General features: G+C 35.1%; 1 protein-coding gene across 3 annotated transcripts; it reads right to left on the bottom strand.

The window, feature by feature from the left end:
- Positions 1 to 204: 204 nt before the first annotated feature.
- On the bottom strand, positions 205 to 13,335 carry calub (calumenin b). Of its 3 annotated transcripts, none has more exons than XM_056477806.1 (7): positions 13,238 to 13,297; positions 10,509 to 10,756; positions 8,393 to 8,586; positions 7,574 to 7,740; positions 5,929 to 5,989; positions 3,382 to 3,581; positions 205 to 1,024 (listed from the first exon to the last, which is right to left on the bottom strand). In XM_056477806.1, exons 2-7 carry the CDS (start codon positions 10,727 to 10,729, stop codon positions 920 to 922), a joined length of 948 nt encoding a protein of 315 aa, XP_056333781.1. In that variant the 5' UTR covers positions 10,730 to 10,756; positions 13,238 to 13,297; the 3' UTR covers positions 205 to 919. The 3 variants fall into 3 exon arrangements, with proteins under 3 accessions (XP_056333781.1, XP_056333783.1, XP_056333780.1); XM_056477808.1 differs by having other exon boundaries at positions 10,509 to 10,740; positions 13,234 to 13,285; XM_056477805.1 differs by having other exon boundaries at positions 206 to 1,024; positions 13,234 to 13,335.
- Positions 13,336 to 15,322: the final 1,987 nt, after the last annotated feature.

The raw sequence follows: 15,322 nt of genomic DNA on the forward strand, positions 1-15,322 counted from the left end.
AAATTATGTTCAGCGGTCCTTTGAGGCTGATTGGTCCTTAAATTTAAAGGGATAGTTCCCCCCCCCCCAAAAAAAAAAAAAAAAAAAAACTAATTTACTCAACATTTCTTATCTCATTCTTAAGTAGTTAACGTGTTTCTTTCTTCTGTTGAACACCAAAGATGTTATTTGGAAGAAAGCTTAAAACCATGTGAACCTGTAACCATTGTCATCCATAAAGAAAAAACTAATGGAAGTCAATGGTTACTGCTTTCCAACATTCTTCAAAATATCTTCATTTGTGTTCAACAGAGGAAAAGAAACTCAAACAGGTGAGTAAATAATGACAATGTTCATTTTTGTGTGAACTACCCCTTTTAATGACTTCAGTATTAAAAGAAAACGAGGCTGATAATAGATCAGGCCATGACAGTCTGATCCCGGTGAACCAAATCTACAACTTTCTAACTAAGGTCTAATACTATATGTGGTTTTCACTATGGTAAATGCAGAAAAACATGAACTGTACATGTAGTGGTTGATATTATTATAGACAAGTAGTGTACATAAGGACATCGCTTAGTTCATATTATGCCCAAGATCTCCACTTATAGCTAATGTTATTGCTCTTCGCTGGGTCGGTTTACACATATGCCATTATGCTGCATTGCACAGGGGCGTTTTAGCGCATTATAAACCATTAGACAAACCTCTCCGAAAGCTTCACAAGCTGACCTGAATACTATTTCATCAGTGCATTTGAAATCGCATCAGAATCCAAGACGATGAGCTGGATATTTATATATATAAAACAATTCAAGCTGGATTTGAAGAACAGACATGTTTTGCAAACACAGTAAAGTTTCATTGTGGTATGCTTGAAATGATAAAATAAATTATTGTCCATTTTGCATTTTTTTCAAGTGCAAAGTTCCCAAAGTTAAAACTCATCATGTCGGACCAGAGCATCTCCGAAATCTGTGGCTTGGCTCCCAACAAATAAGTCATACTCATCCACAATTTCCTGCTTTGTGAGACGGCCGTCCTATCATGAAAATGAAAGACAAAATTAGATATTGGAGCAGTTGTCAAGATAAAAATCATATTAATAGGCTGTGAAGTAATGATTCAGCAGATTTGCACCATATAATGCCTTTCTAATCCCATCAGCTGTATGTCTGATAGATACTGAAGTCACAATGATTAGTACTCCTGTGAATATTTTCAAATATTTCCCAAATGATGATTAACAGAGCAAGGAATGTTTCACAGTATTTCCTACAATATTGTTTCTTCTGGTGAAAGTCTTATTTGTTTTATTTCAGCTAGAATGAAAACAGTTTTGAATTCTTTAAAACCATTTTAAGGTCAATATTATAAGCCCCCATAACCTCATAAGGCCCAAGCTAGTTTTTATTTCTCTTTGCTATTTGGGCTTATTGGAACCTAATTAGAATAAAACCCAAGTATGTCATTTTGATGTGATGTACTTTTAGAGTAAAATGATGTCCATATATGTGGACTCGTGGTCTGAATTTCCATAAAACACTTTTTCCTGCATTTTTTTCTGCATTAATAACACACATATTTTTTTTTTTTAACATGCTTTGACTATCAGAGAGTAAAAACAACATTTTTTCCCATTTTGGATAGTTAAAAATAGTGTTTGGGACATTCCATATGCTGAAAAACAGATGCAGGATGACACTGTATGTTTTATATTTTGTTACAGACAAACAATGTATTTTAAATAGCCACAAAAGCTCAAATGTGCCGTCCACGTATGTGGACACTCAAGCCCTAGGAGGTGAAGCAAATTTTTTTTTTTTGATTGTCTACAAAACAAACCATCGTTATACAATGACTTGCCTTATTACCCTTACTTGCCTAGTTAACCCTTTAAAATGTCACTTTAACCCGAATACTAGTATTTTGAAAAATATCTAGTCAAATATTAAAAGATAAATTTAAAAAAAAGATAAAAGAAAATAAAGATAAGAGAAATCTGTTATTAGAAATGTCGAAATATGCTGAAAAAAATGTTTTTTGTTAAACAGAAATTGGGGGAAAATATTTGCGCCGCTAATAATTCAGGAGGGCTAATAACTTAATTTTATCCCAAATAAATAAATAAAGACACTGCTAAATAATATCTGTTAAATAACAGCAGCCTTTATCATTCATTTAAGGGTGTTTTCTGTTTAGTTTCGCTTTTGAAGAGCATCATGGGACCTTGATTGTGGCTCAGAGAACTTTTGATAGTGAAAAATGTGCTAAAGTGACTTATTGAGATTTGATGTAGTTCATGGTGTAGGATATTTAGGAATAAACCAATATTAGTTTGGTCAGCTCTGTTACGACGATATTTCAGTTTCTCATTCATATTTGTTTTTCACATTCTTATTCATATTTTAATAATATTCACTCATTTTCCTTCAGCTTAGTCCCTTATTTATCAGGGGTCACCACAGCGGAATGAACTGCCAACAATTCCAACATTTGTTTTACACAGCGGATGACTTTCAAGCTGCAACCCAGTACTGGGAAACACCCATACACACTTACACACCAAGGCCAACTTAGTTTATTAAATTCACCTATAGCGCATGACTTTGGACTGTGAGGAGGAAACCCACACAAACACAGGGGGAACATGCAAACGCCACACAGAAATGCCAACAGAACCAGCCGGAACTCAAACCAGCGACCTTCTTGCTAACTATTGAGCCACTGTGCCTTCCATTTTGCAGTATTTCACATTAATAACCAATAATTTTTTTTGTATGTCGTTCCAGTGTAATGAAAATTAATGGAAATGCTTGAAATGTACCCCTTAATAAGGAATGACATATTTTAACATTAATAATTAATAAAAAGGAATAATTACACAGCAACAACATGTTTTTCATGCTGCCTTCAATTTTTGAAGAATCAAATTAACTTTTCTAGTCATCTCAACTTACAATCAAACCGACTCAATGATTAAGCTAAACTTTGTATAAGGTAGATGTAGTTGAAACCTGATTAATAGAAGTTAAAGCAACATAAAAACAGTTGTCTTGACTTTCGTCATTAAATGTTTTACAGTGTTGTTACTCACAAAACACCACATCTTTACACTGTCTCATTAATAAAAAGTTGCTAATCAAATACAAAATGGTTTCAGTTGAATTGTGGCTGATTTTATTCAATAATTATTTTTAAATGTCAGATTTCTTATGTTTAAATTGACTTATTGAGGCAGGGAGATGTACTCTTTATTTTGGATGCACTTTTAAAAGCATTTGAAAGTGACGAGCAAACCTAATTTCACATCAGGTTAGTCAATGTGTAAAATATGGTTGTTTTTTTAAAAGGACAAATTCAAATGCAAGATCACAGAGAGAGATGCCATGCTTTTACCTTGTCTGCATCAGACTCATACAGCAGGTGCTTGGCCTCAGCCTCTGCGTGGTCGTAATCAGCAGGTAAGATCCAATCACGGGTCTCATCTTTATCCATACGGCCGTCTTTGTTCTTATCCCTGAATTCTGTAAACTGCTCTCTTTCGGTTTTCACCCACTCCGGTTCAGACGAGTCTCCATTCTGACTGTACATGTCGCCTGAAATACACACAACAGCAAAGGCAGATGAGTCAATACTTTTACAAGAGAATAAAAAATAAAATAATAATCACGATGGTGTCATGGTGGCTCAGTGGTTAGCACTGTCACCTCACAACAATAAGGTCGCTGGTTCGAGCCTCGGCTGAGTCGGTTAGCATTTCTGTGGGGAGTTTGCATGTTCTCCCCATGTTTGTGCGAGTTTCCTCCGGGTCCTCCGGTTTCCCCCACAGTCCAAACACATGCGCTATAGGTGAATTGGATGAACTAAATTGGCTGTAGAGTATGTGTGTGTGTGTGTGTGTGTGTGTGTGTGTGTGTGTGTGTGTGTGTGTGTGTGTGTGTGTGTGTGTGTGTGTGTGTGTGTGTATGTATGTATGTATGTGCAACCCTACTATGTTCTCTTTCCAGTTCTGTTTTCCACTTTTGGAAATAGGCTCCTATTACAGCTCCTCTAGAGTTAAACAGTTGAGTTTTACTATTTTTTAATCCATTCAGCCAATTTCTGGATCTTTTTTTTTTACATTTCAAGTAAAATGCTAATGGTCCAATCTGATTCAATGATTTATGCTAAGCTAAGCTAAAAGTCCTCCTGTCAGGTTCAAAAATGGTAAAACTTAACCGTTTAACTCTAGAGGAAAAAAAATTACATCATAAAAACAAAAACAAAAAAACAGGAAAAAATAACTACGATATTGTGATATCTAGATTATGTTGAGAACAAGTGAATTATATTAATAACAAAACTTATAATAGAAAAAACAAAACAAATGACTTTTAAATTAATTTTGCATCAAGTATTTTCAGTGTTGAATACTATAATTCATCTGAGTGCAGAAAATAAATCTCCTCACACCGCCGCTAGATGGCGCCAAAAACACGTCCATTGCGGAATTCAAATACGAAAGTCCTCATTTGCATATAGGCCTACATATTATCATTACCATTGTTTATTATTATTATTATTATTATTATTATTATTATTATTATTATTATTATTATTATTATTATTATTATTATTGTGAATTAAGTACAGACATATACATCTCACAACAAGTTTGAAAAAATTAAACTGAATAAAAAGTGAGAAAGTATATTAACAGTATACAATCAATGTATAAACAACTGCCAGGCATAAAAATAAATATATAAAATCATAATTAACAAAAAACATTTAATTAGCCAAAAGAAACTAACATAATGCTTCATAGGTTTTTTTATCCTCTCTTTTAATACACAGTGTGGTACCATAGTGTTTAATCTCTTTCACAAAATGTTCACAACTTGGCTCAGCTTTAGCCCATGAATGTGATATTTTCCAAGTAATATTATTAGCTGTATAAGAAAATAAGCTGTACTTTTTTAAACTCAATTCCATCTTGTACAAAATGCAAATATTATTATAGTATTATAAGACAGTGGATCCCACAGACATAAGAAAATCTGTAATTATAGGGTTAAATCACATCGCTGATTGACATCCTGAAAGAATACAGTAATACAGCTCATTCTTGAACATGGTAAATAAAGGCAGCACCAATGATGATGATCTCTGCAGAAATTATGCTTGTGCTTTAATCCAACAAAGCATGAAAAAACATGTCCTCACAAAAATGAATGCCATGCTCACATGATTTCAAAACTTGCTGCTCTGATGTTTTTAAGGGCTTCATTGACTTTAAACGAGACCCATTATTCAAAATTCACTTTTATTAGGGGCGTTTAAACAGTTAAACAGTGAATATAGACAGCTTCTAAATGGTAAAAATGTATACATCTTATTTGTTTTCAATCATGCTTGATAATGACACTCTTCAAAAACTCTAGTGATCATATCTTTCCCTCATTAGCATTGGATGTTAGTCTAGTTTTTGAATTTGCTCATGCCAACAGGTAGGCATTTGGAGCTCTGCCCTCTTTTACAAAGGGCACAATCTCATTTGAATTTAAAGCGACAGTCCCCAAAATGGCACGATTTAGGATAAAAGCCTAAAAAGGTCAGTTTTGAAGAGTTAGAAAACATTGTTTGTGGAGTATTTTGAGCTGAAACTCACACACACACACACACACACACACACACACACACTCTAGGGACATAAGAGTTTTATTTTACACCTCATAAAAAGGCAGAATAGGTCCTCCTTAAGAATTTAAGACCTGCAGAAACCCTGATTTATATGTACAGTGCATTTCACAAGATTATTCTTCAATGTTAGAGTACTCTCTTCAAAGTGATCAAATAAGCACATCAAAAACACCAATAATGTTGAATATTCCCAATTCGACTGACCAAAACAATGAGGTCAAAACAACAGCTCAAATACACACGCACAAAACAACAACTTACCAATATATTCATTCAAATCGATCAAACCATCTCCATTCTTATCAATGTCCTCCATGGTCTCCTGTAGATCAAAACACAGACAAAAACATCTTACAAATAAAATTAACATGTATAGCAGGACACAAAGAAAATATAGCAGAATGCTGATATCTTTAATAATGCATTGCTTACATTATATTAAATCATAAAATATGACCTACAAAATATTAAAATAGTGCAAAAGCAGTATAAAATACTACCTTTATTGGGTTTTTTGTGTGTCTGAGTGTCTTTTTACACATGAAAATCCAAAGTTTGAAATTATTAAAGTACATATGAACTCAAAACTGTCCGTTTTGATTTAGTTAGCTCACATTGGTAGTTTGTATTGAACAATTCATCTGTGCATGTCATTAAGAAGAAAAAAATTGTTCACCATTGTCATCTTTAATTGAAAACTGGAAATGCACTTCCTGTTTGTTTTCTTTTATATTCTCAGATTATATCTGTCGGAGGTATTGGGCATGGCTATCATACTTAATCACGCCCCTTTAACTGTCAGGTTTGACAACAAACAGAAATGGTGAGGAGGTGGTGTCTGTTGGGTGTCTGCGATTTTTCTGAATGAAATGCCTACTTTACTACATCCAATCAGCCCGCAGTAGAAAAAAAACAAGCCATTGTTTTCTCAAGCCATTGTTTTCTCATTTAGGCCCAATCCCAATTCTACCCCTTAGCCCTTCCCCTTACCCCTCATTTTGCACATTCCCACGAAGGGGTAGGGGTGTTGCTTGAAGGCATAGGGCTAAATGCAAGGGGTAGATACCCCTTCGAACGAAGACTTTTCAGGATCACACTTGAATCCAAGGGGTAAGAAAATTTCCTCAAATATACCAGCCACAGCTAAACCCGGAAATAAGGAGATCCACAAATTAGTATTTTTTGTCATTATTACAAATTTTTACAACAAACAAACACATGTTTTAATATATTCATAACCGCGTTCCTGTTTTACCGTCATGCTTTAATAATAAAAAAAAACAAACAAAAAAAAAAACACGCTAAAACTAAAACCGCTAAATTTCACGATCTATAATCCATAATAATAACTCCTGTACAGCAGTCCCACAATGTTCTGACACTCGATGACACTCGAATACCCAGTCAGTAATGTCTAGTGGCAGGGAATGGGTATTTTACAGTGTCTGCTATAATGTTAGTACTGTTTTTGATGCGTTTACATAGATGAATATGGCCACTGTGTAAATGCACAGTACAGTTATGATCTTATTGCCACATTAGATGGTTATGATAACATAATATATGCCTTCAGTGATTTCCTGAAGATAAATACCAAATAATAACACAACTGGAATAACTACAGCAGTCTCGATCGTCTGATCTCATATGAAGCAAGAGATCGCGATGACATATGATGACCTGTGCGGGTACTGTAGTGCTGTCCCAATTCTTAGGGGTACATTTTGAAGCCCTTCCCCTTCACACTTTTTAAGGGCCAAGGGGAAGGTGTAGGGGTACAAAAATAGAATTGGGATTGGCCATAATATCCCATTTCTCAGTCAATTGCATCACAATATGAAATGGCTGCAGCTTCCGGTTCATGTGGACTAAATGACAGAAGTTAACATCAATGGTCTAGACATACCAGTACTACGATATCCTTCATATAGTCAAACTCCTCTGGGTGAAGAAACGCTGTGAACTCTTCCTTATTGGCCCTCAGGTCACCATCTAGGTCGGCCATCTTGAAACGGCGCTCATCTCTGGTCATCATCTGTCTGTAGTTAAAACCGTCCTCAGGATCTGCTTCATCTAAACACACATCAAATCAGGATGGATTAATAGCCATTCATAATAAATGCTTATCAGTCATTCATTTATTCAGTCTTGCCTTATATTTTAGTCATTTTGTTGTGTATTTTTGCCAGTTTATTACTATTATTATTTTTAGTTTATTATTTTTATAGTTACTACATTTTGTTTCTAGTTACAGATTTTAAAATTGCTTTAAGTTAAATAGGTGTCGATCATGTCACTTTTTTTTACTTCACTTAAATTCATTCATTCATTTATTTATTTTCGGCTTAGTCTCTATATTAATCTTGGGTCACCACAGCAGAATGAACCGCCAACTTATCCAGCATATGTTTGACAGAGTAAAATACACTTTGGACAATTTAGCTTACCCAATTCACCTATAGCGCATGTCTTTGGACTGTGGGGGAAACCGGAGCACCCGGAGGAAACCTACACCAACACTGTGAGAACATGCAAACTCCACACAGACTGACCCAGCTGGGACTCAAACCAGCAACCTTCTTGCTGTGAGGCAACAGTGCTAACTACTGAGCCATAGTGTCACCACTGATTTATCAAAAAGGAGTATAAATGAACAGTCCAAAAGGACTGAAAACGCACATTAGATGTATGCGCAACATGAACAAAAGCTTTACTCTATACGCACCAAGTATGTAACCATATGTAGCGTTCTTGTATTCCTCCCAGGAGACGTAAGAGTCCGAGTTGAGATCGTGGGCCTGCCATTGTCGGTCCACATCCTCATAAATCCAGCGCCTCTGAGCGTGTTTGATCCACCGCTTCATCTCATCGGCAGTCACAAAACCATCGTGATCCTCATCGATCTTTTCTACAATCTTACTGTGTAAACAGAAAGAGAAAATTAACGATCTGCAAGCCTTCTTCTTAACCCTTCCAGCAGGCACAGGATGTCAACAAAACGTCAGACTGACGTTGTACCACAATGTCGCGGCAATGTTGCATTTTTGCTTAGAAATGAAAATAGAGTTGACATCAAAACCCAACGACAGGCTGACGTCAATGTCCAACTTAAAAAATCAACGTCTAATGATTTTACAACTTGACGTTGTGTGGACGTTACCACTATGAAGTCTATCAGACGTTGGATTTTGATCGCCATACCTGATGAATAAATGTCAGTATTTGACGTCAATATGACATAGGTTTAAGATGTTAGCTTGACGTGGGATTTTGGTCACTTTCCAACACAACCAAAAATCAACTTAATTTGTCGTCATTATTGGACGTCAAAATAACATCGTGCTTAGGCGCTGGCTAGAAATTGGATTTTTGGTCACCTGACATCACGACCTAAATCTAACCCAATATTAATGTCTTATGATGTTGTGTGCCTGCTGGGCTCCTTTTGGTTTATGGGTTAAATAATGATGTGCACTATTTTAACAGCAGATAATAAAACATAAATGGTGTTGTTTTTTTTATATTGAAGTTTTTAAATATATGTACTATTTATATATTTTAATATATCTACAAATCACATCGTACGAACATTAACACATTTTTTCACTAACCAAAGAGCAAAAAAAGAATAAAAAGGCTCAACGTCAGAGAGATTAAAAAGAACGTCAAAAAAAAAAAAAAAAACACTTAAAGCATGCAACTAAGAAATGGAAGGTATTAATATTGAAGTTTGATGACTTTTTCAAAAAACACGCCAACATTAGAATTTTTTTTTCTTCATTTTCCATTTTCATGAAGACTACAGGTATTTAGGGTATAACAGTTGTATTACAGGTCACTTTTGACCTACTATAACCACTTTATATACCATTTCTACCCCACAAAAACTACTGGCAAACAGATGCACACTCTAAACACACAGACACCTTCCAAAATACACACACACACCTTTAACATTTATGCATGCGCTCTTGCTAAAAATGTTTTAGACCTATGCAGGTAACAAAAGTAATATAAAGTTTACCTTTAATACTTTAGCTTAGTCTTCATTTCAGTGGTCACCACAGTGGAATGAACCACCAACTATTCCAGCTTATGTTTTACACAGCAGATTTAGGGTGCAAGAGCTAAATACATAAATACAGGTCAATTTTGACCTACTATAACCACTTTATATACCATTTTTACCCCACATCCACACAGCCACCTTCCAAAACACACGCACACGCACACACAGCTTTAACATTTATGCATACGCTCTTGCTAAAAATGTTTTAGACCTATGCTGTAACATAAGGAATATAAAGTTTACCTTTAATACTTCAGCTTGGTCACCATTTCAGTGGTCACCATTTCAGTGGTCACCACAGCGGAGTGAACCACCAACTATTCCAGCTTATGTTTTACACAGCAGATGCCCTTCTAGCTGCAACCCAGTACTGGGAAACACCCATACTGCATTACTACTACCCATTACTGCATTTCGTTGCCTTGTACTTGTACATGTGTAATGACAATAAAGTTGAAATCTAATCTAATACACTCTCATTCACACATACACTCATACACTACAGCCAATTTAGGGACTCGAAACAGTGACCTTCTTCCTGTGAGGTGACTGCGAACCACTGAGCCACCATACTTTTACTTATATAATAATACATTTACAGAGTTTGTGATGAATGATGAGATTCTTTTTCCATGTATAATAGATTTGAGTATTGAAATTAAATGACGCTGCTTTATTTTACAGGTTTAGTGAAGGCTGGTCATTCTTGACACGACAAACAGTGTATAAAGAAATCTAAGATGACATGGAAATGTTGTGCATGTGTTTTTACCCAAGCCTCTCTTTGCTCTCCTCTGGCGTGAGCTGGTCAAAAGTCTTGGCCTCCTCCTGTCCCAGAAAAGCCTCGTGGTCATAGTCGAAGTTCTCCTCATCATCGTGATCTTTGTTACTAAGAGGAGCGTCGTGATGAACGCGGTCTTTCTTCTCCATCGGTTTACTGGAGGACTGAAGAATGCAGAGGGCGACGACAAACAAGAGCGGCCACTGCTCCATCTTCTCAAACACTTGATCGATAAAAAACTGAATCAGAAAATACAGAAAGATTGTCAATGTACACAATATTACAACCAAAAAAATAACAGTACATCATGCTCATTCTATAAACCATAAGCTCTTAAAGGGATATTTCATCACTGTATATTAGGCATTGGCCGGTATAAGATTTTGACAGTATGATAACCTTGGATGTAATGTGTTTATTTATTGCCATGTCAGCAACCAAGGCTATTTTCACTGCAAGAACATTTCAATAATGAATAAACAATTAAGAACAACAAACAAATGAATACACAAGTTAAATAAGATGTTTAGTGTTAATACATGATAAGAATTCTAAGATGTTTTCTGGTGTCACTTTGCTAAAAATGTCCTTAAGAGAGTTCATTTCATAAAAAAAAGGCTTCTGGAAGCATTAAAAGCAGGACAGTCCAGTAAAATGTGTTTTACAGTAAGGGGAGTTATGCAGCACAAACACTGAGTGGGGTCTTCATCTTTAATTAAAAAGGTGTAAGTTAATCTTGTATGTCCAATACGACATCTGGTAAAAATCACTTGATCAAATCCAGTCTTAAAATGTCTTAAATTCTTTTTGAGATGTCAGGTTGTATTCCATGTAATGTATTATTTTCCAATGCATCCCACTCCTCTTGCCACTTATTTAAAATGGAAACGTTGATAAAAGATCTCATCTCTGATGGAGGAATTTGCCATTTGTCCACCACTTGCTTCAAAGCATCATTAGCAGCTGCATCAGCTCACTCATTTCCTGAAAGCCCGACATATCCTGGAATCCAGCAAAAAATGATGTGATAAAATTGATTTTGTACATGGTGAACTTTGGTTATAATATTATCAATTAAAGGATGATCATTTTTTGTAGATTCCATCACTTGGAGGCATGATTTGGAGTCTGTTAAAATAATAGATTTCTTTTGTTGGACATTTTCTATATACTCCTATGCTAAAAGCTTCAGCTGTGAATATGGAGCATTCTTTAGGCAGACTGACTCCATAACTTTGCTGCCCAGTTACCATTGCTGCTGCTACGCCATTTTCCACCTTTGAAACATCTGTAAATATTGGTGAGTGCTGTGAATATTGGTTTCTAATATCCAGATATTGTTGTCTGTATACATTGGGATGAGTTGCTCCTTTCTTCTGATGTCCTAAATCTATATTGACAATGGGCTTCTTTAATTTCCATGATAACCTTGGATAAAAAAATCACGGTTTCACAGCATTGTGATTACTGCTCTAAAATATATTCCCTTTAATTGTCTGGGTAAACAACTAAAACTTTTTCCTCTTTGAACAAAATTTATTTTATTTTGAGAAACACTTTATGCATTATGGAGCAGCAAACATGTCAGGCTGAATAATTCAAATGAATCTTTGACTTCTGCTGTCTTCATTAGTTTCAAAAACACATATTTCTTTACAATTTAAAACTGCATCTTTGGATATCTTTTCTGCTAGAGACACTGTTGACCTAAACAATAAATAAAAAGTAAATAATAAAAAATTACACATACTTTAGGAATGGTATAACAGAAAATTGTGGTGGTTTTAAAGCCTTGAAAACGGTTATCGTCCCATGCCTACTGTATACTCGACCTCAAGTTGTTCAAAACTTTATTAATACCTTTCTTCTGTTGAACACAAAAGAAGATATTATGAAGAATGTTGGGGAAAGAATACGTTTGCAGGAACAAACAAATACTATGCAAGTCACCATTCAACAGAAGAAAGAAACTCAAACAGGTGTGAAACTGAATTTTCAGTTTTGGGGTGAACTACTCGTAAGTGCACAAAGTTATTTGTATATTTGTTCTGTTTACTTACTTATTGTATACATATCTTGGAAAAAAGTTTGTTTATATTAGATTAGATTTTACTTTATTGTCATTACACATGTACAAGTCCAAGGTATTAGTTATAAAGTGCAACTATAGCAAGAAACAATCCCTACATTATGGCAACACAAAAACTTAAACAATCTAATTTTATCAACAGCAAAAAATATAATTTCAATAAAAAAAAAAAACAACGAAAATAAAATATTATCAATAATTTACCAATTTGTCTTAAAATATGTATATAAATGTACATGTACAGACAGAAACATAAATGTAATAAAAAGCAATGATTTTTGTATAAATACATAAATATTAAGCAAAATAAGTATTTTTTGTAACTTTTCCAACAGGATTAACGTTACGAATATGAATATATAGTGTACCTGACAGTCTTATAACAGTTCCATGCTTTTTCTACAATACATAGCAAAAGCACACCCTTATAAGTTGTTTTAATATGTTAACGTTACCAAATATGTCTTTTTAAACATACTAATATACTGTAACATGCAAACATCACTTCAATTCCCCTCATTAAGCCTCGGGCAATTGCACGTAATACTAAAATGGCACAAACTTAAAACAGCGATGCTTAATAGAGCATAATTTTTTTAACTTCTTTATGGTTTAATTCAACTTTACCCACGAAAACGTGCAGTGTTTCACGCCGCCCGGCTGATCTCAGTAACTCCGGATGTCAAACTACTAGTTTTTAGACGTTTCCCCTGGAAGGGCCGCTCTACTGACCAATCAAATTGAAGATAAAGCTCGGACCTCTCTTAACAGTCCAATCAGATTCAATATTACACATTGAACCGCCCATGCAGACGTCGTCTGAGCCGCTTCGCGATTGGTCCACTTCAGTCCAAACGTGATTATGTCATTGGTTTAGAACTGCCACGTCCTCAAGGCGCCTGTACCATCGATCTGCAGAATATTTCTCTTAACGTGACAATGTACGTGTGGTGTTTCTCGAAGTTCTGTGAGCGTTTTACTATTCTTAAAGCATAAAGACACAAGTGTCATAAAAGTCCGTCTGTTAACAGTATTAAATATGTATTAGGTTACTTTTTTATGTAGGCTAATGTTTGAAATATTCATCCATTTTCCTTCAGCTTAGTCCCTTTATTCATCAGGGGTAGTCACAGCGGAATGAACCGCCAACTTATTCAGCATGTTTTACACAGCAGATGCCTTTCAGCCGCAACCGAGTACTGGGAAACACCCATACACATACATACACTACAGCCAATTTCGTCTATTTAATTCACCTATAGCGCATGTCTTCGGACTGTGGGGGAAACCGGAGCACCCAAAGGAAACCCACGCCAACAAGGAGAGAACATGCAAACTCCACACAGAAATGCCAACTGACTCAAACCAACGTCCTTCTTGCTGTGAGGGGTAGATGTTAGTAAAACACAGTGTAATGGATCATTTAATAAAAAATTCTTGTTAACTTTCATTCATGCCTTCTAGCCGCATCCATGTTAATGGAAATAGTGTACATTTTGACAATGCTATTTGATTGGAATAGTAATGTTTTTATAAATTTGTTTTACAGTGGATATAAAAAGTAGTTGTCCACACTTCTGTCCTGAAACCTTAAAACAGAGATTTAATCCCAGAGCTGTTTAAAATAATCATGTTCTTTTACAGGCTTCCATTTTCTTGCCATTGTTTTTTGTTTTGGTGTAGGTAGAATTGATCATAACTATAGATTTATAGACTTCTGAATTTATCAAATTATATGAAACTAAAACATATTACAGTGAGAAATAATACGAATGAAAGAATCAACCCTGTTAAATCAACAAGTTATTCTGGTTATATATCAGCATTTAAAAAACTGCTTATTTTTTTACATAGAACGACAACTCAGCACTGAGATGAATTTTAAGTGTAATGTGATGTTTAAATGGTACTTGAAACATATATATATATATATATATATATATATATATATATATATATATATATATATATATATATATATATATATATATATATACATTTGATAGAGTTGAATTGTAGGGCCAATTTAAAATATGACGTCTGTTATTTTTAATATATTAATGCTGCTTCATAATACAGAGTGTTAAAGTGAAGAGTGTATTCATGAGAAATAAGATTAGTAATGTGCAGGCAGAATTAAAAGAATATTTGTAAATCATCTATTTAGATATATTCAATGGTTTTAAAATGATTAGACCATCAAATAGGAATAATAACGAGTGTTCAAATGGCTCAGTGGTTAACACTGTCGCCTCACAGCAAGAAGGACGCTGGCTCAAGTCCCGGCCAAGTCATTTAGCACTTCTGTGCGGAGTTTGCATGTTCTCCCAGTGTTGGCGTGGGTTTCCTCAAGTTGCTCCGGTTTCCCCCACAAATCCAAAGACATGCGATACCGGTGAATTAAATAGACTAAATTGGCCGTAGTATGTGTGTAAATGAGTGTATGGGTGTTTCCCAGTGATGGGTTGCAAATGGAAGGGCATCTGCTGCGTAAAACACAAGTGCATAAGTTGGTGGTTCATTCCGCTGTGGCGACCCCAGATTAATAAAGGGACTAAGCCGAAAAGAAAATGAATGAATGAAATACCTATTACATAGTGTTTAACTAACATCTCCCCCTCACAGTAATGTAAAAATTATGCTATATTAATATGCACAAGTCAAAGTATATGCAGCTGTGTCCCTTCTAACCATTACACACTACCCCAGCCACCAA

This window comes from Danio aesculapii, chromosome 18 (assembly GCF_903798145.1).
Source record: "Danio aesculapii chromosome 18, fDanAes4.1, whole genome shotgun sequence".
NCBI lineage: Eukaryota > Metazoa > Chordata > Actinopteri > Cypriniformes > Danionidae > Danio > Danio aesculapii.